Raw genomic sequence first — 27,051 nt, 5'->3', positions numbered from 1 at the left:
AAAGCAGGTGGTACTGGAAATCTTACTTTTCAAGTAAAGGAAGACCGATTTAGGAACACTATTAATTTTTCAAATGTATTAAAATAAAATAATTTAGAGCAATTACTCTGTTATTTAACTTAGAAAATTTTGCAATTCATCAAAGAAAAAGGATACAGACATACAGCACTGCCATGAAGAAGTGAGGAATCACACCTATGTGAGCTCTTTTTCTTTCCTTAGGTTCTGTAGCTGTCCAATAAAGAGCATCCAAAATATCTTGTCCAAATGAAGAAATCAGACGATCAGCCACCTAAACAAGAACAACTTTACTGCCTTTTACTGCCTACCTTTCTCTCCAACACTTGAGTAAGCCCAGGTCAAGAACACTTCAAACTAAAAGTACAGTTCCATCTAAAAAAGGTTTCACATATATATCACTTTTCATCTCTTACTTATTCCATTTTCTCTCTGGATTTCACAGCAATACTGTTCCTTTTGTATATTAAGCAGTTTACTTTCCCTTTCAAATTTACTATCCCCTTTGCAATAGGATTTGGAATAACTAGTAATATATTGTTATCTTAGATGCTTTCTTGAAAGATAATCAAGTACAACTCAAATCTTAGCCTCTGATAAAGCAGTATGTATGTTGTATCAAACCATTTAAAATGTTTTTCCCCATACCTCTGGGTTTAACAGAAAAAAAAACCCCAACAATAAAAAAGTGAATTCCAGATGACAGGGATCATTCGCTTAGAGGTACAAAATGCCTGAACTTAGACTTGGCTTTACTGTTTTCTATGCACTTAAGTATATACTTAATGCAAATGTCTACATAAAGCAGAAATCACAATTAAAAGTACTATAATACAAAAACAAGCCATTAAGAGGGACTTGAAAGTCTGCCAAAAAGGGAAAATATGTTCAAAAAACAAAAAACACCTGGAGTAGAATCCAAAGAATATACACACAAATAGGAAAAAAACCCTCTAGCAGTAATTCTAAAAATAGAAAACATATGGAGAGCATTTTGAACTTGTAATTTAATACCACAGCAAGAAAGGTCATAGGGAGTTCCACCAGTTCCCAACATTTCATCAGCAACAAACATATAAAACTGAAAATCATTACACAGAAGAACATTTTTTGTGTCTATACACTGCAGTTCAATAATTTTAAAACCAAGCTGTACAGGGCAACAAAACCAGAACTTCAAAAATTAAACTTGGCACATCTGGCTAAAAAAAGAGCTATCTCTCACTGCTTCCTAATTCAACCAAATGGAAACAGGTAAAGATGACAAACTGATTATCTCTACTTAAGAAAGACAAGGAATATTTTCTCTTAGTGTCTTTCTGTAAAACAACAATTTTGGACATGTTAAATCAACATGTAGCAGTACAGAACCAGGTGCACAATGTCCCTGCAAATATTGATCCTACTAGATAGAAAATAAGTTCTTGGGACAAGACAAACCTAGACTTCAGATAATTTCCCAACTTTTTAAACTAAATAATTGTCAAGATAAAGATACTGAAGTGAGAAAAGTTGTACGTATTTCTAACACTCTTACTGAATGAAGTTTCCAAAAATATGAACATTGAATTAAAACAAAATTTTACAGGATGCCTCAAACAAATGTACAATGTGCTGTGCTCTAGGAATCACCTATGAAATAAAATGAACAAAGCCATGAGCTGATGAATTATCATAAATCTGAAGCTCCCAACCCCATCAGTTTGAGAGATATTTACAGTGGCATTGTTTTCGGCTTTTAGATTTTGTAAATTGAGATTGTCTGCGTTATTTGGTTCCTGCTCATTGTGATGACCCACTGAGTAATTACACCTGGTGTAGTAACACCAGCTACAGAAACTTAAGAGTTTGGTAAGTTTTTGTTCACAATATTGTGAGGGTTTTAATAGATAAAATGGTGCCTTTGCTTTCCTTTCTATTTAAGCAGTCCTTGGTTCTTTGCTGAAAGGATAGAAAATATTAAAACCCACCACACAATATTGTTGCTTGCTTTTCCAAATATGACTTACCTAAACCCTACATGCCGGCTCCAGGCTCCAGCAGAATTCCATGGTGAGTGCTGTCACCAGCATAACGCACACTGGGGCTTCACAAGGAGCAGGAGCCGGTGGGTCTGAATCTAAAAAAGAAAAGTGTCATTTAAGCCAAATGTGCTGAATGCTCCCCTTAGCCTGTCAGTTGGGAGCATTCAGCACATAATTTGAAGATTTTGCATTCCTCATGTCTGTCCAGGACAATACTCCCCGGACTTGCCAACAGCCGAAAACATTAGGACATTGTAAACATCTCTGTTGCTCAATGACTTACGAGGCGAAAAGATCTTCCTTATTTTGAAAACTTGGGAAAAAATGTCAAGTATATTGCTTAAAAAAGAGCATATTAAGAATACCTTAAAAAGAGTTGCTTGCATCAGTAGCAAAGACTTTGAATAAAAATCACCAAAGTAGTCTAAGCAAGCAAACTGTTGAAAGCTGACTATCCAAGTCTTTCAGTGGGATACCATGAACATTTTCTGCCAATATTGCTGCAACCTGTCATGGTAAAAAAGCCCCTTAAAAACACACACTCTGCTTGGCATGCTGGATTTCATGAGACACCCTGGAAATTCAATACTGTTTCCAAATTCAAAGTCTAATGTAATTTTTCTAATAACCATGAGTAGTAACAAACTTCCCCCTTTCCTAAAAGAAACAAACTCATGCAGCACTTTTCTTACTTAAAACACACAATTTTGGTTCAGCCAAACACAGCAAAGTAATTCAATTCCTCATTCCAAACAGAATGGCACATGGCTTTCAATTCACAGCAAAAACTGCAGTATTGCTTCAAATTATGTGGTAAGCACATAAAGCTGAGAAAGTACAGCACTAAGTGATTTGAAGTAGTCTTGAAATAAAGAGAAAATACTATTTTAAGCACATAGACTTATTTAGTAAGTGATAATCTCTCATCAGTTATGGAACTATATAGGGACGAGTATTTCCCCACACAACTAAAATCTAGATAGTAACTCAGTGCGAATTTAATATTTGTACATGTTTTTCAGCAAATGCAAAATCAAAAGCAACAAAAACCCTATGAATAAACAACTGAGGTGACTCGTATTATATTTATTTCACCACAAGAAAGTTTATTCCTTATGCAATATTTTCATATTTTATTAGGAAAAAACAAATGCCTTCAGACAAAATATTCAGATTTTGCAGAATGTCACCCTGTTTCAGCAGTCTTCAAACAAGGGTACAAATAGGGAGTAATATATCGTTCAGGAATCCCAGAACCCCAGCAGAATAACTTTTGTGTACAAAGCTCTGACTGAGTCTGTTTAAGAGGCTGTATTCCTACTATCCTAAATTTGAAGGATGGAGATAAGATTGTGCCCATGAAAACATTATTTACTTTGTAAACCACTGATCATAGAAGCACAATTAAAAATCTTATACTTTACATTAACAGAAAAACAGAAAGTGTTTTTCTTGACAGAATTTCTCTTTATCTTACCTCCCAAAACAGAATTTCCTTTTCTACATTCATTCATTCACCTTAAAGGCTTGTGTCTCCTAGCCAGGACTGAGGTAAAGCTGTAACATGTGTCCTTGCATACAATGAAAGATGTATTTCCATAATGATGAATTAAAACCCAAATTGCATGTTTTCTATTATCCTCCTTCTCTGTTCTCTCTTGGGATCTTATCATTATTTCAAATCAACAGTTTCTACTTTTCTTGGTGAGTTCAAAATCTCATTCATTACCTGGCATTTCATATGACACTTCTTCATTTCCATTTCTCAAGTTTCTTGCTATGAAATTGATTAATAAGCTCCATAAATTAGGCATTATGAAACAGTATGTAAAACCTTATTGTTCACAAACCTGTCTGTTTCACTGCATCTGCGCTTATTATCTTAGGTATGTGCAGATTTGTGAGAATACCAGATGTGCCACATTCTAAGCAAATACTGGAACACAAAATATTTTAGATAGTCTGACAAAAGCATGCTTCACGTTCTGATGTCAACATTCTTACCTCAAGCATGTTATAGATGATGTAGAGCTTTATGACAGACTGTCCTCTTATCAGATGATACATCATAGAGTAGTCAACATAGTGCATCATGAAGTAGCAGATGACCAATATGACTCCTTTGAGCATGTCACATACCTGAGCAGGCTGTAGCAAACGTCTGTCACTGAAATACAAAGGGCAAAAAGTTCCACTAAATGTCATATACCCACAAAATACAGATGTTACCAAGTCAACATGAATTTACAGAAGCTGTTCATCATGGATATATTTTAATGTAGATTATTATGCCTCCTCCCCTGTCCCTCACTCCAACACCATGACGATGACATACACTTATAGATCACATTCATGAACAGGATCACAGTCTCTTACTAGCCACATGCCTTTAATTAAAACACTATATTTGTTGAGAGCTCCCACTTTTTAATAACCTTCTGCATGCATGCCCTGGATTTCTAATTTACCTTCCCACTTCCACACAATTCTATGATTTTGACTTCCTCAGATACAGAAATTGTATTCACTATGATCAAAAAGATATGAAGCAGTCATCTTCAATTTCAGTATAATGAACCAGATGATGAGGAACAGGTTTTAAATTTTGTATCTTCATTTAGCTCTAAGCTCTGCAGCAGTAAATGCAAACAATTTGACATTAGAACTGGAGGTTGGTTGTGAACCAAATGCAGAAGTTTTCCATGAGTAACCCAGGAGACTAAAGGAATCATTACACAATTTCTTCCCAGTAAAACTACAGGAAGAAAATAGCTTACTCTCAATTGCCACAACAGTATATAGAAGCATAGTGAAATTGCAAGGCTGTATTCACTTGTCTATTTATTTAGTTTAGTATTAATAAAATGCAAAGCAGTTAAAAAGCCTTTGAATTACATCAAAAGGTTGGGAATATAAAAAGGGAGGAAATTATTTTTATTAAATACAGTTATTTTTTTAAATACACTGAAATGCTTTTACAGAAGTTAATGTTTCAATGAAGTTGCAAGTAATTAGTAGAATTCAAGTTATGAATTTTCAGTTTCTGTATTCGTAAATCAGTAGGTCATCCAGTGATTAGGCAACGTTCCCATGAACTGATAACATATTTAGAAAAAAAGAAATAGGAGTTATTTTGTAAAAAACATCCAAACAGTTACTTATGACCTCTGGAGTAGTTCTACAGATCCTACAGAGAATTCCAAAATTCCTGCTACCTCACTCATTCTATTTTAATCACACCTGGAGTGTTATAATTTGGGTTTCTTTGTTGTCTTCCACTCAATAGAAAATCGCCCTGAAAACAACACCCATGCATTATATCACTCCTGGAACCACACAGCGACATTCCACAATGGGCAAATAGGTTGTGCTCTTGCTGGAAGTATGAGCAAGAAAGCTTCTAGAACTCTCAGATTTACAGTATAGCACTTTGAACAGAGAGCACCTGCTCCTTTTATTATATAGTTTTTACTGCATAAACTGTATTGAAAACAATTACATTCTAAATAAAAGAATTCAACCTGGTCCAGCATACCAGAACTGCTTACATGGGCTTTCTCTCCTAAGAGACATTTTCTTGCTTTCAGAAGGTCTTCCAGTAACAACCAATTTTCACACCATATATTATTTCAGCCTAAGTCCTTGACAAAATGCCTCAGTGAATTTTCTTCTTTTCTTCAGCCCCCAAACTGAGTTTTAACTGCAAACACCAATTGAAAAAACTAAAGGAAACTGAATGTGTACCTTTTGCCCACTGCTGAAAAAGCCTATGACTGTCTTTGCATGACACACAAAAAATTGCATCCTCCCCAACCTGTAAAATCACACTTTGAAAATTTACTGCCTTATTTAATTACATCTTATTTAAATTATTACAGCTTTAAAATATAACAGTATATACTGAAATATTTACAAGACTTAAACAAGCCCATGATTATGATTACTGTTCATATGCTGAGTAACAGCATATTCATTTTTCTCCAATCTAGTTCCATTTTGGAAGTGTATTTAGTCATTTCTGTACATAAACATAAGTTTCCTAGCCAACACTCAAACTCTGAAATACAGATTAGGATACAGTCATAGAGGTACTATTATGCCACAACAGTAATGCCAGGCCTTAGCATGTGAAAAAGAGAATCAGAATTTATTACTCAGCATCTTCATTCTTCCAGCCAACAACTACCTTATCATTAGAGAAGTAGCAAGTACCTAGTACAGAAAACCTGATGAACAAAAGAGACACCCACTTGAAAATCTCATTCAGAGTCTTTTAAAAGTTTGTTAAGTTTTAACAATAGGATGCTCCCACTGAAATGCACTAGTGAGTAGAATCTGTTTATAAAGCTTCTGAAGCAGTCCAGAAAGATTGTCAAAGGAAAATCCTTTGATAACCACAAATCAATACAGACTGAAAGTATTGCGCCAAAGGTTTTTTGGCTTACAAATAATATCAAAGATGCTCACCACCAGTCACAAGCTGCAGATGTTCTGTACTGATAACTCTATCACTCTTCTGCTTGTGTTGATGTTCATCTGACTACACTCAAGTAGAACCAACTCAGGAGAAGCCAATGTAAATGCACACAGCAACCATGACAAGGGATTACAAATTCTGAGAAGAGACTACATAAAACCAGGAGCACAACTGCTCTTCTAAAGGTGGTCTCAACTCTGAAAACTGTCTCAGGAGACAGTTTCTCTATATGAAGTTGCATACAAACTTGCACACAGCATCCTATAAAAGATTTTAAGAATGTGCTGTGTACAGAACAAACTTCATTATCACTGAAATTCAATTCAAAAGTTGCACTAAAGTGCCAGATCAACGACTCTTGATTGCTGTGCTTTACAGGAATTAAACTTTTGTAGAACAGATCCCATTCAAACAATATTTTTAGAGAATTTCAGAATCATTTAAGTTGGAAAAGACCTTTCAGATAATTGAGTCCCCCTGTTAGCTTATCACTGCCAAGTCCATCATTAAATCAGTCTATCCATCTTTTAAGTACCTCCAAGGATGGTGATTCCACCACTCCTGTGAGCAGCAACCTGTTCCATTGCTTTACAATCATTTTGGTAAAGAAATTTTCCGTAATATCTGATCTAAACCTCCCCTGGCATAACGTGAAGGCCCCTTGTCCTCTTGTCTTTGCTTAGATTTAGTTTCTCACTAGTCTGTCTGTATGACTAGGAAAAAAAAACCTGCAATAAACAATATTTTTTCAGACATTTTAATTAAAAATACAATGTATCAATGTTCTGTACAAAGTTCTACATAACTTCTTGTGCTTCTCATTCACATGGGAAGCAGAATCAACAGTAATGCTGCGACAACTTCAGAACAAGGGCTAGGACAGAGTGCCTTTTATTTTTAGTAGATGGCTTTTTTGATTTAGTGTAAGAATGCTGATAACACACTGAATGTTTTGGTTGTTGCTAAGAAGTGTTTGCCCTGAGTCAAGGTTTTTTAAGTGTCACTTGCACAGAAGGCTGGCACAGAGTGTAGCCAGGACAGGTGTCCCAAACTGGCCAAAGGGATATTCCACACGACAGAGCATCACACCCAGTATATAAACTGGGAGAGTTACCCAGAATGGGGTCTAACACTGTTCAGGGACTGGCTGGGTACCAGGCAGTGGCTGGTGGACAACTCTGTCACTTGTTTCTCTTAGGGTTCTGTTAGATTCTCTCTTTCTCCTTTTCATTAATATAATATTTAGTATTATTATTAGCATATTTTCTTTCAATTATTAAATTGTTCTAATCTCAACCCATGAGCTTTACCATAACTTTCCAATTCCCTTCCCCATGGGTGGAAGATGGAAGGAGTGAGTGAGTGCCTACATGGTACTTGGTTGCCAGCTGGGACTAAACCACAACATCTTAGTCACAAAAATATCCTCACGGTTTCAATTTCCTCAGTCTGATGACAGAAAAGCTGCCAGCATCTCAACCCTCTACTCAGAACAAGGGATTACTGCAAAGATTAACTAGAGAAAACTGCCTTCTAGAAAGTAAGAAGAGTAAGAAGATCCTGGCATTTAAAATATATTCCAGTGTTCTTTCATTGTACACTAGAAAAGACCCTTTCATATTGACTAAACAAGTAATCTACAGTGTACCACTAACATGTTTCCAGTTGAAAGAGATTAAACATGTCTCCTCCATAAATCCATAGAAGCATTTTTATTGTAGCAGAATCATCTTCCGTTCTGGTTAATAACATTTAAATAAGGATTTTGAGGGGTGGTTCTGCATATAATATAGAAAAGGGACAATTATTTCCTACAAAGACAAGGAAATCAAGTAAATGGATTAAGTCTCATGATTCGTCACCTTTTGGCGAATGCACAGAACTGACTGCAAAGCCTGCAGCAATGAAATGATGTAGTCAGTGTTCAGTGAGGGCTGGCCATTGCAGTTTTAGTACGCAATCAGGCACACAGTTCAATCTATATTTGTCACACATCATTCCTATCCTTTGCATTAAGCTGTTTAATACACAGAAACACACACAGGCTGATGCGATTTCATGCCTGTCACAGCATCCCAGCATTCTGCATTCATTTTTCTCAGTATGTGTTTTCACTTATTGTCTCCAGTAACTACTCAATGCCAACACTGAAAAGTACTTTCAGGACATCTTAAGCACTAACTAATCAGACCTCGTGATTAATATCACATCCAAACTCACGCTGCTGTAGTCATGCACATCATGAGTACCACAGAATCTCAAACAAAACAAAATTAAAAAGCTCAAATTGGCCAAGCTATGACAAGTACAAAAAAGCCAAGAAACAAACAAGAAAAACACAGAATAGTGCAATACCTCACTTGAAAGTAGGGACCGAAGTTTTAAGAACTAGACATTACTGAGCTGATGTGGTAACTCAGAGTGTGATATTGTACAGCTTTAGAAACCACTGAATGGAGATATGAGAAACTGAAACAGCTTAGCTCACTTCCAAATACTTCACATTTTTACAGCTGTGCATGAAGTATGACAGAATACAGACAGGAAGATTTCACATGAAAATTCCACGTGGGTCTTTTTTCTCACGAGTGACTAAATGAGAACAATAATTAAAGAGCACTTCAGCAATACAACTTCAATCATTCTGGCAGCAAGGTAACAAAGCAGTGAGCAGTAGAATTTTTCAGTAGAAAGCAGTTAGTCTTTTCCTTCAAAGCTATCCCAGGTATACAGTGATGCTGCACAACTGAATTAAATATTAACACTTGCCTGGCTTTAATGAACTCTACTCTTGAAAGACAGTATCATGAGAGCCTTTGTCCAAGGCTCCTAAGGCCTAATATCCTACCAGATTCCAGAAATAATGTTACATGGTTTCAAGATTTAGCTGAATATAATTTACCTTGCAATTTTCACACCTCAAACTGGTAAATAAAAGGATTCAGAGCATCTGGACTGTCCTTCAAATGCACCTTATTACAACACATTATTTGTATTTTTTCACCTAATTATTTTCTGCCATTATTTGAGCAACCTGGTTTAGTGGAAGGTGTCCCTGGCCATGGCAGGGGGGCTGGAACTGGTGATCTTTAAGGTCCCTTCCAACACAAACCATTCAATGATTCTATGATTATTCTATTACTACTTCATATATTTTTTGCTTTAAGTCATGCTCTCTAAGATGCTCTTTACAGAATTTTACAAGTGGTTTCATTATGCTACGTCTTAAGTTCCCATATTAGCTGTATAGCCTAGACTATCAAGGAATCAAATTTTAAAACTTCTTCAAACAGCCAAGTACCTTAATACTAAAGAGTCAGACTTATCCATTCTATCACCCACTATGTAAAATCTTATATGGCTTTACTGTTACTAACACTGAATACACCAAAACGTTTAAACATGAGATGATCCTTCAATCTGTATGAATTCAGTGAAAATCCAAGCATTCCTTTACAGATAAACTCCCTCGCACTGTAATATTAACTAGCAAATTACGACAATACAGAAAAAAAACACACACAGACTTCACCATTCTACAGCAAGTACTTAACAAAATGTTCAAACTCCTCAGCCTTTGGATATATTTATCTTTACAGCTACTAATTGACAGAAAATCCCCACTGAAACAAAGCCTTACTTCTCAAAATACCATAAACAAAGAAATCCATACTTAAGGGGAGATACAAGTTAATTATTATTAAACATAGTGATACTAAGCAAGCCACACTACTATACCTCCCTATTCCACCTCAACATGCTTCTGTTTCAGCCCAGTCACTTAAGAAAGTATTTAAAGCAGTATTTAAAGCACTTCAAAGTCAAACTGGCAAAATTTCCACAATGCACTGACTGACATCAACCAGCAAATCAGTGTTACAGAAAAAACCTACTTTTTACAATACAATAAAAATCAAGGGTTAATACTCATGCTTCAAACTTTCCAATTTATGGTTTGTCAACCATGAGACAAATTTAGAAAATGTAAATCCAAGTCTTTTCTCTGTTTAGAAAACCATTGGATCCGTGTATGTCCCCTCCCTTCAGAAAGCTAAAAGCAAGCAAATTGCCTTATAAACAGTTAGAAGAATTACTTTGATATTCTATAAAATTAAGTTAAAATACTATCAAATTAGAATGTTAGCACATATACGGGCTACTCACAAACTTGGGTAAGTTTTAGGAAAACCAATTTTTTTTTCACGATGACTTGTGACTCCTGTAAAAAATCCGCTGTCACAAAATCAAGTCAAATTTATATCACAATCTACATAATACACCTACCCAATGAAGAAAATTCTAGTGTGAAAACCAGTGCTCATCATAAGCAAACTCAAGTGAAAGTTTAAGGAACTAGTTGAACTAGTTATCTGTCTGTAATTTTCAAGGTGTTTCTATTTAACATCATACTCAAAATGCCATGATCCACATTTTATACAGTGGTAAGACTTCTGTCTCCATCTACTGCCTGAAAAGCATTAGGTTCCATCATGCACAGGGGCTATGACTACACAGATGGTCATACTACTGATCCTTAATGTTTGCTACTGACCAGCATGATGTACTTCCCAGCACTTTCTCTTTAATAAATTAAAGCAGCAAAGCAGCTCAAGGCTTTCAAAGCATTGGTATCTAACCCTCCAAATTCGTTTTTGTTCCAACAACTGTACAGCTGAAGTTACTCAGCATCAAGCAGAGCTTTATTAAAAATAAATCACAGTTTAATATTTGTCTTTAATATGTTCAAAATGCACAAGATTGCTTAAGCAAGTGATTTCCAAGAAAACCAAGATTGTGTGTCTGGTATTTTAATAAGACTTGATTATTGAAATAAAAGTAGCTAAACCATTTGGAACATGAAACACAACCTGGACAAAGAGAAATTTATTCTTGCTGTATTAAAAAAAAAAAAGTTTGAAAAGAGTCTCACTACAGTTGTTTCTGGTATGCTTTTCAGCAACTGACACTACAAAATGAACAATGCTTTCACTACACTGTGTAATCTGCAGACAAATACACTTTTCTGAGTACTTCATTATTTTGGCATCCAACCCATATGCACTCTGAATATATTATTTTAAACTTAACTGCACAGACTGTCACATGATATCATATGATTTCTTTATTTTTGTCTTACAAGGCCTCCTGGTACTCCTCAATTCTTCACTAGATTACATGGTTTTCCAATAATCTTCTAGAATTGTTTGGGTTTTGATTGTTTTGTTAGTTTTTTCTTTAAATCAACAGGAATTCAATATTTTTTCTTGTTTACTGATAGAATTCAATGCATTTTAATTGGTTCACTTAGTTTAGATTACATGACCCAATTAAAATGTTTAGTTTAGTCTCATCCAAATAATTCAGATTACTCTGAACAATTACTCCTATGAAGTCAACACATACAAAATTTCTAATACTGTTGTCACATATACAGTAATTTAAAGATATCAATACACTGTCACTGCAAAAATGTTTTAGATGGATATTTCATCTTAATAACATACACATACATATATTTTAAAGCTTCTGTAAGAGTAATGTTTTTATAAATGTTGACACTTAAAAACCCTTTTTTATCTGGGTTTATTGTTCAGCTAATAACGCACTGAAGAAATCTTTTAGCATGCTACAAGTTTAAGCATGTATTTTACAGCAAACCTCTTCTAACTGTATTATTTATTCAATGCTAACATTTTCCAACAGTTAGGCAACCACTGAGGTTCATAATAACATATTTCAGTTATCGGTATGGTGGTCTAGTTACAGTTTTGCTTAGGTATCTTTTCCTTCTCCATTTTACATCAAAGATACTTGCACGGACACTGAACAATGGGGTTTTGTTTATGTGTAGTCTTTGCCAAACTCTTAATTCTTCAATATATCCTTCATTATTGAACTTGGTGTCATAAATTTTTAATTTTACATGAAGTACTAGCAAAAATTATTACATTAACACATAAGTGGATATTTTCCTGTTAGCATAAGTAAAGATGTAAGGGAAAATAAAATCCAAGCGAGGTTGTCTGAAGGGTATACTTGCCCACATAACTACACACTAAATTTTTTTTAAATGGACTATATGATCTACTGGAAATATTTTCCTACAATTATCCTCAAGTTTGGCTTCAGGAAAAGAAGGTATTTTGAGGAAATCTCATTTCCAGTTTGAGAATTTTAAGAAGTAGTACACCCTACAGTATGCAGGACTTCACTGATATAAAATTGTGATTATACAGACTGATAAGAAAAATATGTCCCAAATGTGGAATTCTAAGAAACTGAGAACCAAGCTTGCCAAGATTAGGTGGCATTGCATTTCTCAAACAATAAAAAGCCTCTACATGCACACAATACAGCACGAGACCATGCTAAAAATGAAACAAAACCAACCTTGCTGTTAGGCCCCGATGAGAGCTGTCTCAAAAAATAAAATAAAAAAAAAACAAAACAAAACGAGGTTTCAAATAAGTGACAACTAGAATAAGCTTTCATTAGGCTTTTATTTTTTAAATAACAAAATATAACTGAAGATAGTTAACAAGCATATGCTAAAGTGCTGTATTTTATTATACATAGAACTATCTATGAGTCTAATACTAAGACACCTGGCAAAGAACTTTCTGAACTCCCTAAGACTGAGGTTAAGCATTACAAAAAAAACCTGCTTTAAGTACACACAAAAATATAGCTATGAACCTGACTGAAGCAGTACTTAGAAGAAATCTCAAAAAGCTTAAGGCACTATAAACTGAAGTACAGCAGGGGCTACAGTTTTTCCAAGATACCCTTTTGTAAACTGGCCCAAATTGGTCCACAGGAACTCTAAGTGAAAAAAATCTTTAAACCTAAGATAACTTATTTTCACAATGATGTAAAGTTACATAAGAAAATACACTTACCACAAATAGTACTGAATCAATTTCATGTGTTTGTTTGTTATTAAAACTAAGTGTTGGTTTCTCTTTTGAGGTATATTGGTTAATTTAGCTATACTACTCATTTGTAACCAGCCTTTTTACTGATTACCTGTAGATGTGTGAATTTGGCTGACAGCACAGAAGGAAAAAGAAAATCAGGATTTACTCACCAAGGAGGAATCCCTGTGACACCACATTCCATCCTATAAAGGAAGTGAAAGTGCTCTTCCCTTCGGTCTGATTTACAAGAAAGAAAGAAAGAGAAGGTTGTAATGTTGCTACACTATGCACTGTTATGGAAAGGAGAAAGGAGTACTTGATCTGAGAGTACGCTACAGAAAAAAAATGAATGCATCTTCCTTTTTGGTCGGTAGAAAGCTACACATTTTGGCGGGCAGATGTACAACTTCTTAAATGAACTTGAGGTGACAAAAGGAAGTTTATGCATTTCATAGATAAATTCCTCAGGAAAAAAAAAAAGGCTTGGGAGTAAGTGTACAACAGAGGTTCAAATTTATTTAACAGCCTGATAATATGAACAAATAAATAATGTCCATAAGAAGAATGTCACTGTATTTGTTTGTTTTATTCTTCCAGGTATGTTTTATTCCTACAGTTTCTTTCTTGGAATAATTCTGTTCTATTTACTTCCTACTGAAAAATACGAATCTGTGAATTCACAGGAGGTCAATGGGAACTTTACGATGTACATACAATATAGCTGAAGTTATTCATGTTATTGCTGCCAGGACCTAAATTCACGAATTTCAGAGAGCAGAGTAAAAGGAAAATACAGAACAGGTATTTATAATCTATCTGTATCTACTTCCACATGGAAGAATTCACAGAATATTCTGAGTTGGAAAGGACCCACAAGGACCTTTACGTCCAACTCTTAAGCTACTGGCCTGTGCAGGGACCGGACCCACAACCACAGTGGCATTAGCTCTAGTTCCTGGCGGGTCAGCTCAGGTGTGAGGCACCGGAGGAGCTGGGGCATGACAGGGGTGAGTGGGTGCTGCTCACACAAAGCAGGATCTTCTTGGGCTTCTACCATCCAGGTGGGAAAAAAAAAATTCACTTTCCCTCACAAATCCTTTCATGCTTTGTGGAGATGATGGAAAATGCATTTAAACATAATTAAATTGGGAGTCTTACCAGAGTTTCACTAACATGTATTTTTAGCTTTCCTATCAAGATGCTTTACAAAAAATATAGAAGAGCTTTTCCACATTCCCACATCGCCTTTTATTGACAGACAACATATTTTCAAGAAAAATAATAAGGTAGTTCTATGAAAGAGCTTCAAAACAGGCAGCGATATAATTCTACCCAGAATCTCTGGGTCTGAGGTATTGATAAAAAAAATTGTCTGAATTGTAAAAGGAAACTACCTTTCAGCCTTGGGTAGAGTTAGTTTTAGGAACTTGTCATCAAGGATTCTAATTCAAACAGAACTCCACCAGGTTCACTTCTCTGTCTACCTAGGCCCATACTTCACTAGAACAACAAACCTTTTATGCTGTCAAAGAATCTTTTAATAAAGTGAGAATAGTCTGTAAGATTCAAAGGGAATCATTTAGGAAAGTTCTTTTCTTGTCTCAAAAGAAAATACAGTAGAGCTGATTTTTTTTTTTAATTTCTGAAGATGTAATCTAATTTTGTGAAGTGCTTTAATTTTTTTAAAAGCACCCTGCTACTTATAGAGCACAGACTAATGAAGTCACACCTGCCAAAACCACCACCATGAGATGATTCAGCCTTTGCCAGTTTGATCTCAGTAATTAAACAAAGCAGTTTAGCTCACTCAGTAATAGAATCTTGGATTCTTCTGACTGAAGTTCTTGAAGTTTTTAAAAAGATTGCTTTGTCAGCACCAATATAGCTCTGACAAAAACACAGAACTAAATTTGCTCAAAAGGAAAGATCAAGTGATGAGGAAGGATGACAGAAGTCAAACTGAAGTGCTTACACTGTCTAGGCAGAAAAAGTAAACTACTTTCTTTAAGATACATTACTCTTTGTTTCCTTTCAGAACTCCGTAAAATGAGATATTACAACATGTGGAAGAGGCTATAAACCATTTCCCCTGTATTTAAGCACTTTGTATAATATACCATAGACTGGAATTAGCCCATTTATATAGAATGTGGTTTTATTGTTAAAAAAAACAAAGGGCAATATAATCTTTCTCTATATGGAAAAGAGAAGATAGAATTATGAGGAAATAAATGAACTGAAGGATAAACTGGAAGGGAAACAGAACACTCACTGTTCAATTACTCCACTGAGATGCTGAGAGAAAAGTCAGGATGAAGGGAGGAGCACTTTTATTTACTACACAGAATGGAATATGATGTGGCAGGTTCAAGTAACAACTAGTCAACATTTATGTGATATTTGCAAGGAAGAACAAGCCAGAAGATAAACAGCCACCTGCTTTGTAAGTACCTTTTGTAATTACAAATGTGCTTTACTTATTCAACTCTATTTTGTTACAAATACATAAAAATGTATTTCCTGAGCTGGAAAAAAATCACTAATATTTGTTGCCATAACAAATAAAATCAGCATAACTAAAAAAACCAAGAAAACCCCCCAAAAAATCAAAGTGCAGGCTCTGAATACTTGGAAATAAGAATTATTACATCTGAAGAAGTTCCATTACATACTACAGACATGAATTGTAAAACTTTCAGTAAAAAGCCACAAACTTTAGAACATGAATGAATTAAACAAAGCCTCTACTGAACAAGTAGAGATTCTAGTGAACTAAATTCCAAACACATTGGAAGAAATTGCTTCAGGAGTTGTTACAAAAACAAAGACTTTTTCACTCAAGATAATCGCAGTTTCACAGCATCTTACTTAATAACACTTTAACACAGTCAAATTCAATAGATTAAACCAACTTCTATTGTCCCTGACACATAAACTACTGTCAAGCAAGCAGACTAAATATTAACACTGCAGGTGCATGTATGCATATATACACATATCCCATACATGTGAGTGCATATGGTGCTTCAAATGTCACTTTTGTCAACATATTGAACAATGATCTAAACCAGTAACTGGTCTTTGAAATCTTTAATTGTAATTTCAGAAGAGCAGAAAATTTATTTGCCAAACGCAAAGCTGAGTTTATAAACGAGGAAGAACATTTTTAAACAGAAAAAAATAAGATTAAAATTATACATTGAACTCCATTACATTTACCAGAATTTAGTAATAGCATCTATACAGGTATCTACAAATAAGCAAAGAATTTGCCTTGTCATCAGGTTAAAACCAAATAACTGTTATTTTTACACAGCTAAGAAAACTCTCTTGACCTAGTAAGACTGAGGTTCAGTACAAAATTAACAGCACAATAAAACATTAGAGACTGCCATCTAGTGCCTAAGTTTAACATCACCACATACAAACATCTCAACTTTAGACTATAATTTACAATATTATTTTTTTGCATTTGCTGTAATCAGAACATACATTTCTAAACTATGCATCTAAAAGACCTTCACATACAAAAAACAATATTGATAATGCAAATACAAACAACTTGATTTAAAAAAATTTAAAGAATCACTAACCATAAATGAACTTCAATTTTTGGAAATTTCAGAACAAAGATCCTGAAGTCTTTATTTATTCAAGGAAAAAATTACATCAATATAACTGCTCCTTTTATTTCAGACTACACTTAAGGCTTACACAACCAATTTTACCATGAAGTATCAGGTTTTATGAAGGAGATGAATTCTATCCAATTTTTGATGCCTACACCAGAAACGAAAAACTTTACGTATTAGCAACTTATTAGTATTGATATGAACAGAAAATCAAGGCATTAAGATCTAAAATTTCTTAATATTCTGCTTGGTTTTTCTCTCCATGTTTCACTCCCTAGGATTCTTCAGAGGACAGAAAAGAACATTTTTTATTCAGGGATCTTTTCAGCAAAGTTTTCCATGAAAATAAGGAAAGCTTTTACTGTTAAAAAACAAACAACTTCTGTTTTGATATCAAAGAGTCTATCAAAAGACATGAGCCAAGTCTAAGAAATTTAAAAAAATGTTCACACAGATGTTAGATAAAAGAATAAAACTATAAGGCAAGGTTACATCTCTCTCCTTTACTAACCTGAATATGCCTAAGTGGTGCTGTTATCAAACTGTTGTGTCTGAAGGAAGCAACGATGACAGTTAATGACTGCTGGTAAAGCTTAAAGGTCACACACACCCCTTTACTTAGGCTAGTTTAGACTGAGACTTCTATTTTTCAGTGGAAGAAGTCATTAGGAGTCCAAACAGCACTGAAAGGCCATAAAGTGAAGCATACACAAAAATGGTGAAATTTTATTTAAGGGTATCAACACCTTTCTCTTGAATCAACTTACCGTAAGCCATAGCAAGGCAAAGTGATGAACCGGAACATCGCCAGAAAAACTCTCAAAGGAAGCAGGGTGAACACATACAGAAAAGCATCCAGGCACAAAAAGATTCCAAAAAACATCAACTAAATTACAAAAACAAACAGAAGTATGTTAGTAGTTTATAAAATTCACAAATATAAAGAATTATGTTATGAAACATTCATTTACATAAGACTAATTAACCAAATAAGCACAATATTCTCACTAGTTCAATCAGCTGAACTGTAAAAAAAATTAACATGCTATGCATTTGAAGACTATTCAGCAAAAATTCTGCACCACAAGGCCCAAGCAGTGAAGTCTTTTATAGACTTTCACAGCTCACTGAACTTAGTCTTTATTTAATATATAAACTGCAGTTGAATACAACTGTAGTTCATTTTCCAATGGTGACTTTTCTGTAAGGTTACCAAAGTTCATGTTTTAACCTTTTAACCATAGAGCTATGCATAAATGTGCACAACCATTTTCTTCCTACCTCCTTTTTCAACATTATGTCTTCACCCCAAAAAGTTTTCTGTTACCTTGCAAATTTTCTATTGCACAGCTAATTACAGCTGTGGTAGATCTCCTTCAAAGAATAACTAAGTTTTTCACACAAAGAATATAGCATATAAAGAGGTAAATTTCCGGTTGCCCTCAGTTTAAATGTCTTATCCTTAATTTACACAAACATTAAAGCCATTCATTGTGGCTACAAGCCAAGCAACTCTATAATTAAACTAGACATAAACTCCACAATTCTGAAGCTCCTATATACCAGACTCTCCCCACACGACATTCCTTCTTTATCTGCTCTTTAAATTATTCTGTGTTCTATCTAAATGGAAGTCTAGAAATATGGTTTTATGCTACTGTCAGACTGTGAGCTAGTATTTTTTCCTGCAAGGATAATCCCATAGAAGCCAGCTTAACTGGCTACACAATTAAGACTAGCAACATCTGAGCAGACCTAGATATCCATGTCAGATATGCATTTACATGTGAAAGTTGTATGTAATGCTGATGGGAAAGGAAGATACTGGGGTGAAGGAGTAAACCAAAGTACAAGTAAATTACTTCTCTCTCACACAGTCCCTTTGCCTTTCAAAGTTCTTTGTTAGTTTTGCAATGGCCAGTTCCATGTCCAGTGAGCACTCTCACACCTCACACATCCTTGTAACTCCAAAAGCAATCCTACAGACTGCACTCCAGAACAACTATCTACAAGCCACATAAGACAACTGACTGAGGCACAACAGCACTGCCATCATTCCTGAGTTTTTATTTTCCTTTATAATATTATTTCAACCAATTCTACAGTGGTAGAATACTTGAATACCATCATGACGTTAAGATCTCTTTCCTGATATTTAGTCATTCATCTCTAGTACCGTTTTCTAAAATGTCATCATTTTCAGTTATTATTCAAAGTTATCAGGAGCAGTGGTTACATGAATTGTGGATAAATTTATGCACTGCCTTAATATGCCATTAAGCTATTTCTTTTTAAACAACTTTTAAACTAGGTGTTGAATATTCAAGCACTGAAGATGACCAGAACTGAACACTTAGTATTTTTAAACTCCTTAACCCAAACAAAACAGAAAGATAGCCTGTCATTTTGCTTGTGTTCTTTGAGGACATCTTTATAATCTCAAAAACAACACTACTTTTTCTTTCAGATTTACACAGACTTCTTGTCCACCTGAGTGCAATGATGGTTTTTCACATTCTATAAGCTTGCATTAATATTTTAAATTATTGTTGAATGTCCTCATTTTCCCAATGTTTTTACTACATGCATCTAATGAAATACAATCGGTGCTGAACCTTCTAGTCGTTTCTGTAAACATTATTTTTGCTGCTCCATTCCAGATATTAAGGAACTAACAGAAAAGCCTACAGAGCTTTTTCATCATCATAACTATAATTTAACACAGGAGCACAAAGTTTAATTTTGAGATCAAGTGAAAGCTGTTCCCAGAAGATGGCAGGAATAGAGACTACCAGGCCACCTTATTTAGTATAAGTAACCTACTGCAATGAAAAGCTCCCACTGAAACTGCACAAAATGCCTGAGTGGAAGTAGTGCTTACATGGTAAATTATCTAGCTTCTTTAAATAAAGAAAGGGTGCTCAGAACAACAAAAATACCACCCTTTGAACATTACATTCCTGTCTAAAACTATGGATGTTAAATAAGTGCCTATTAAGTAATATCACCTGAGATTAGGCTTTGATAAATTCACTCCAATTTCTTCTCACTCTACCTGATTATAGTTTTCATTCTTATTCTGTAATTATATTATTACGTAGTAAACAAAACAAGCCATCAAGAAAATTCTTCTCTTCCTTTACTAGTGTCTCACATGCTTTACTAGTGCCTCACATGCTTTATTTCAAGCAAGTGGATTTTTGTATCATGTCAGCAAGCAGTTCCTGCAACAGGTACACTATTTAGTTGATTTCTAGGTGCTCAAATTGATAAAGTTAGTATGTATACCAACATGGAATAACTCAATGCAAAGAACTAAAAAATTATTTCACAGTTTCAGTGTAAAATGATAACTATAATTTTTAAAATCTCTTTATTATTCAGTTTCATAATATTTCATATTCGAAGCACAGACTGAAGTTTGATTTACCATGTAAAACCCATCAGTTGCACCACTTACAGCATTAATCTTATTTATAAAAAGACTTGGATATTATGTGTTCTTACACACCGGAAGTTTTATTGAAAAGCTATGGTGACAATCCTTCAGAATAATTTCTGTGCCTTGGAGACAGGATGTAATAATCTACATAATTAAAAATGGAGATGATGTAGAAATGCTGTATCATTGAACTAAGTCTCTACTTTAAGTGGAATATTCTAACATAAACTGGAATGGGTAAATACTGAGGATGTGAAGACACCATCCCTGGAGATCTTCAAAGCCTTCAATCCTGAACAACATGTTGTAGGTTACACAGCTTTAGGGAAGGGCATGGACTGCTCCATGGGTCCATCCCAATCTCATTCATTCTGTGATTTTCTGCAGTAAATGACTGGGAATTTAATTTGGGAAAGCCAGGTCTCATCATGGCTGAAGGATGAATTTAATAATACTGAAGGAGGAACATGAGCACTATTGACCAAAGAAATCCTGCCCACCCTTCCTCCCTTCTCCATTGCTCTTTCATCTTTAGTTATAAAGCTCCCCTTCTGTCCTTGTGTAGACTCTGGATTCTCAAGAATATTGGCTGAGCAAATCAGCTCACTATTCTAGCACAGAGCAAACAGAGCAAGGAAAGTATAACATTCATCACCGAATTATGAGCGGATTTAACTCCTGGAATGGTCCAACAAGCACCACAGCTCATGCCAAACAGGCAATATGCATAAAGTGGGAGACTGAAATGAGAAAAGAGCAAAACAAGCTTCTTTCTTCAGTGTAAATTAAAATTATTTAGCCCTATGTAACTTGATCCCTAGAGATTTTGGGAATTTTAGCAGTATTAATTTTAATGTTGTCATTACACTGCAGCCTGGCCAAACCTTATTACCGACGTTGCCTTGCTCATCAATCCTGAGCGCACTGCTACTGCCGCTGCTGCTGCTCCCAAGTCAACATGGTTAAGCCAGAACAAAACTTTGGCTCACTGCAGGGCCAGAATAATATCTAAGCTGACATAAAGGGGATGGCAAGAATCTCCCAGGAAGGGCCATGACACTGGGACAGAGGGGAGATGTGACAACCAGTGGCAAGAAGCAAAATAAAAGACTACAAAAATTAAGTTAAAAACCTTAGAAAAACTCATCTGTCACCATATTTTTTTAAGACTGAAACCTTCACATCCTCAGAGAACTTTACACTGGAAAAAATATTTGAAAAAAAAATTTAATGTAAAATTACATTTTGCTGTAAAAAAATTTTCTTTTGCTTGATTATTCCTTTAAGGACCAGTGACATATTGTATTTGAATTAATTTGTCATCATCTGCACTTGCTTGTCTCTGCCAATAACATGAGTTGCCAGCAGCAACAAGCAAACAGGCAAAAAAAACCTGAAACAAAATTGTTTACATTAGTAACATTGAAAAATAATCATTACAGAGGTTTACATCTTGTTTTTGTAGCAAATGTGTTTTAAAACCAAACAGTTCCTTAAATAATTTAATTCAATAGATTTAATCTCTAAATTGGATCAAAAGTTAAAGCATACTTCACCTTTTCCAGTTCTTTTGGTATCCGCATGCATGTGTACACTCTCTCTCGCCGCTCTGTATATTTTGCTTCATTGTGTTCAAGGAAATAACCTCTTGTTAGCTCAGCACTGATGAATCTCAGCAAGGAAAGATCTATTCAGAAACACACACAAGCAGAAGTCACTTCAGGCATGACCTCCAGAGGGTGAGAACCTGCTCTACTTTTGTTACTTATTACTTGCTACATGTTTCATTTGCATAGCCTCTAACCCAGACGGTTTCTGCTGATGGTTAAATAACTTTGCATGGAAGGAGTTACAGGAGATCAAAGTCCGGTACTCTTCCATTCATTCCCCTGCTGCCTCCCAACAAACAAGCTACTTTTCCCAGGCTATCAGACATCCCACTTCTACAAAACATTACTAAAAGCCGCTACACAAAATGCAACATGCTGAGTGAATCTAATCCTTCATGTATTATCAGACCTAAATTTACTAAACCCTATTTTTTCACTTCTAAAAGCTATTTTCTCACGCAGCAACATTAGCAACTTGTTCTTTATTTTAAAGAATAGCTTTCCACAACAGCAAAACGTTCATAGAGGCATGATCCCAAGCAATTCAATGCACAAACAGTACAAACACACTGAACTTTGGTGATCAGGTCTTTCACAACCAAAAAGCCATCAAGCACGTACAGATCTCCTATGCTTTAATGGCTGTAGGTAAATACCCTGAAGGTTGACTGGCCTGTGTTTAAGCAGTTCATATGGCTTCTAAAAAAGACTTTGCACAGGAGAGTCTTACAAAATTCATAACATATGAAATTACAGTTATGAAATTCAGGCTGTCAGCACAAGAAGGTTGAATTTAAGCTTCAACACTTGCAGACGAGGTCTGACATTACCACATCCTTGTAACACTTCAGAAGTGACAGAACACTACAATGAAGTTCAACATCTCCAGTTATTGGCATTTAAAAACAGAAACTCTCAATGTTCACACAACACCCAGAGATGAAAATCACTTATCTAGACAAACAGATGAAAAGCTACAGACACTTACTATGATACAAGCACATGTTCACAAATAGTAAATTCAAATTTCAGCCAAAGTCTTAGGGACTAGAGGAGGGAGAAGTAGCCTTGCATGGTAGAATGCTCTATATTCTTTGGGACAGGAAGAGGCTGTATATACATTCTTAGTAAAACAACCTAGGTAACAGCTGTTAAAAGCAGAATGCAAGTATCGACACTCTGCATGAAGAATTCACCAAAACTGTCTGAGGCAATGCCTTCTCAATATTCATCACATTGAAGATGAAGACTTTCACAGTAGCCAGAAGATTAAAAAGAGTTTTAAAGCAAAGAAGGAATCAGCTCAAGCAGAAATATAAAAGAAGCAAAAGAGGATGTGCTTACAGCCCGCATTACCTCGGGTGGGAGGTGTGACTACAACTTGGGGGGATTACAGGCACTTTGTAGTTTGTGGTGCTGCAATAACATTCTCTGCATTTCTAGTACTGTGATTTATCACATTGCTGGTACTGACCACTGCTATAAAACTCACTATCTACCTTTTAATTATGTATTGTTAATAAATCAGGATTTTTTTTTAAACAACAAGAACTGACCCATTTTCCTGTGTACAAGCTTGTCACTGGATAGTGATTTTGATGATCTGTGTATTACTGATCCACTTCTAAGTAGGCCAAAACCACTCAAAGCCTTAAAGGCATTTATTTTAAAACAAACAAAGCAACATCTTGCTTAATGGGTAATAATAAACTAATATTTACATATAAAGTTTCAATCAAAGTTCATTCTGCAAAATCACTGCTCAGACCTCTTGTAAACTTGTTTTCCAGATTCTCCCTTTGTAACACTATCACTTGTAACTTTTTTGGTTACACCAATTCTTCAAAGTTTAAAAACTTGAAAGTAAAAACAGGTATGTATAAGCACACCAAGTAATTACTGTGCTAACTGCTCAGGTGTATTTTCTTTCACCTCAAATAACCAAGCTTTTCTAACTTAAAGATACAGCAACCTCAAACAACTGAAGTTTCCTGTACAGTAAATACATGCATATGAACAAGTACCATGGGGTAACTTACAAGTCCCTACCAACTTCAGATATTCTAAGATTTTAGCTAATGAGCTGTTTGTTCCCACCCCTTCTTACCTAACACAAAGTATTTTAGAGGCCTACTGCTGAAAACCAAATTAGTTTAAGTTTTCATCACCTTAGACCTTCATGCCCTAGATATTGAGGGATAATCAATCCTCATGACCGAGGCTGATCAATACACAAGCTCCAGAGTGTGACTGCAAAGTCACCTCTCCAGTGACAGGGGAAGCACTGGAGCACACAGACACTCAGCCACCTCCCTTCTGAGCACTCACTGCCACCCAGCACCAGCCTCAGCTCTGTGCCAGCTGTGAAACAGATTAGTGGCTGACCCTGTAGGAAAAACACAGTAACCAAAAGAACAGCATGAGACACCAAGGCAAAACAAAGTAAAAAATCATTTGAAAACCAGCCTAATTCTGCTATCAAAGCATCAAGCAACATTTTCTTTTAAAAGTAAACTCTACCTCCCACTTCAAATTGCCCTCTTTTGCAGACAGAAAGTTTTAGACTGTGGCCCAAGTTTAATCTGTTCAGACAGATTCATATTCTTAATGCTCATTTAGCTCCACACCTTAAGACAGGAAAGCATAAGCATCTTCAAAAAACACAAAAGACACAAATTCCTTCAAAGTAAGAAGATAATGATTTAGCTAAGTTATACTTCAATGCATAGCAGCACAAAGGATAACCATTAACCAGAAAGGAGGGGAAAAGTTGAGGACATGTGAAATGCATTGCACTTCAGTAAGTTTCTATTCTATAATCACAAATTTAATCCTAAACACAGCAGTTCCAGACACTCACTTCACTCTCCTCAATCCTAAATACACACTTCTTCCATAAGCATGCCAATTAATCAAGAAAATATATCTGTAAAAAAGTATTCTCCTCTCCTCTAATCAACTAGTACTAGCCCTGCTTCATCAAAGTGAAGAAACCCCCACTTTATTATTTAACGTATTGCTACCTTTAGATGAGTTAGAATTTTTAGTTGCCCAATCAAGAAGTCTGTTATGTTTGCTTGCCATGAAACATTAAAGAGCCCCAAAGATTTTTAACTATTTTAAAATTTCAAATCAATTGAACATAGCTAGGTATTTTCCACTACCTCCAGTAACAATCCCCTTTTTATAAAGTTATTTGTTCAGCTGTTTTTCAGGCACATCAGTATGTATCTCAATCTTTTTTTTTTTCACCTCAAAGCAATTCATACTACTACAATCAAGCTAAGTCCTTTATAACTATGGAAATTACATCACCTTTACATTCTGTACTGTTCATCTACACCACTGAACTGCAGTCAATGATGCTGCATGTCTGATGATATAACACATCAGAAACAGGCACTGCACCCACCAAACTCAAAGGAAAGCATTCACTTATTGAATCATTAAAGTTAAATCCTAATTCCTATTATTTTCTTTTCTTTTTTTTTCTTTTCGATAAGACCTGTGTTATCACATTGAAGCCAAGACTGAAAAAGCCTTGAAAGTTTAACGCTTCATGCACTTTCCAGATTTTCAGGAAGCCAATCAATTAAGGATACAGTGGCAATACAGTTATTTATAACTTTACCAACATTAAACTAATCCTGACACGGTGACTGACAGTTTTTACAAAACCGGCAGAGGTATTAAAAAAATTACTTGGTAGATACCTGAAATAACCGGTTGAAGCCTGAATGTAAATAAAGCTGCATACTGATAGCAAAGGCCATGACATTTCCCCTTATTTTTTCCTTATAAATCCCCAGCTGGCAAATTTCATTTACTTTAAATAACTTTTAATAATCTGCGTACAACTTCAAAGTTCTACCAGTCACTGCCAGCAGCAGAGGCAAAGATCACTGCAGTCACAGCTGTGAACGTGTAACAAGAACTGGTAAGGCAACGAAACATTTCTAGCACTTCAGCAAGAAAGTTGAGCGAGCCCGCAGCCTCCCGGCCCGCGGGGCTCGGGGACCGCGCTCTGAGCGGCCCCTCTCCGCTCCAGCGTCGAGCCTGACAGCCGCACTCGCACCCTAGGGCACCGCACACCTCCGCGGCCGATGCCGCGCGGCTCGCAAAGCCCCGAGCGGCAGCAGCTGGCAAACTGCGTGACAGGGCACGGGCACCCGTCCGCCCGCGCTCCGCTTCCCCAACAGCCCCGCGCGGGGAGCCGGGGCACAGCCGGGGCTCCACGCACCGACCGGGCCGCTTCAGGGACCGAGCCCACAGGCAGGGGCTGAGGGAGAGCTCCCTGCGGGCCGCCCGGCGCTCCCGGGGCCCGGCCGGTCCCGCCGCACTTTTTCAAGTCGCTCGCCCAAGTTCGCAGGGGCGGGCGGCGGCGGCGCTGCCAAGAGCCGCCCGCCCTGGGCAACACCGCCACGGCCACCCCGGTACCCCGCGGGGGCCACCCTGTCTCGGGGTCCCCACTGCCGCGAGGAGGAGCCCGCTCGCCCCGCCGCCGCCCCTCACCCGAGAGGCTCCGCTTCTTCTTCCTGCCCCGGTCGCTCTCGTAGAAGCCCAACGTCTCCGTTCGCTGCTGCGGAGACGGTTGCCCCGGGCCGGCGGCGGGCGGCCGCGGCTCGCTGCTCCCCCAGAGTGTTTTCGGCTCCCCGCGGCCGCTGTCCTGCGCGCGCCTGCCGGTGACTCATCACCGCGCGACAGCCGCCGGCCCGGCCGCGCGCCACTGCCCCGCGCGCGAGGGGCGGAGAGGGGCGGGCCGGTGCGCCGCCATCTTGCCGCCGTTAACCCCTCAGGGGCCGGGCCTTCACCCGGCACCTCCCGCTGCCCCGCCCCAGGCTCCGCAGCCTCTGAGGGTCCTGCGGAAGAAGGCGCCGGGTTTGCGTCCGCGGGCAGGCTGAGCGGGGTCTTTGGTGTGTTTCGCAAAATGC

General features: G+C 36.7%; 1 protein-coding gene across 2 annotated transcripts in view; it reads right to left on the bottom strand.

The window, feature by feature from the left end:
• TAPT1 (transmembrane anterior posterior transformation 1) overlaps positions 1 to 26,795 on the bottom strand; it is a 48,446-nt gene extending 21,651 nt beyond the window's left edge. The window contains exons 1-6 of one of the 2 annotated variants that reach the window (XM_041402745.1): positions 26,633 to 26,795; positions 22,067 to 22,197; positions 17,836 to 17,954; positions 12,910 to 12,933; positions 4,047 to 4,209; positions 157 to 292 (exon numbers count right to left, since the gene is read on the bottom strand). In XM_041402745.1, coding sequence (XP_041258679.1) covers positions 157 to 292; positions 4,047 to 4,209; positions 12,910 to 12,933; positions 17,836 to 17,954; positions 22,067 to 22,093 — 469 coding nt within the window. In that variant the 5' untranslated portion in view covers positions 22,094 to 22,197; positions 26,633 to 26,795. Of the gene's footprint in view, positions 1 to 156; positions 293 to 4,046; positions 4,210 to 12,909; positions 12,934 to 13,606; positions 13,674 to 17,835; positions 17,955 to 22,066; positions 22,198 to 26,632 lie in introns of those variants that run through there. The other variant, XM_041402744.1, reaches the window with a different exon arrangement.
• Positions 26,796 to 27,051: the final 256 nt, after the last annotated feature.

Source organism: Onychostruthus taczanowskii, unplaced genomic scaffold (assembly GCF_017590055.1).
Source record: "Onychostruthus taczanowskii isolate IOZ18803 unplaced genomic scaffold, ASM1759005v1 scaffold2, whole genome shotgun sequence".
NCBI lineage: Eukaryota > Metazoa > Chordata > Aves > Passeriformes > Passeridae > Onychostruthus > Onychostruthus taczanowskii.
This window is presented reverse-complemented; position numbering and strand designations above follow the sequence as displayed.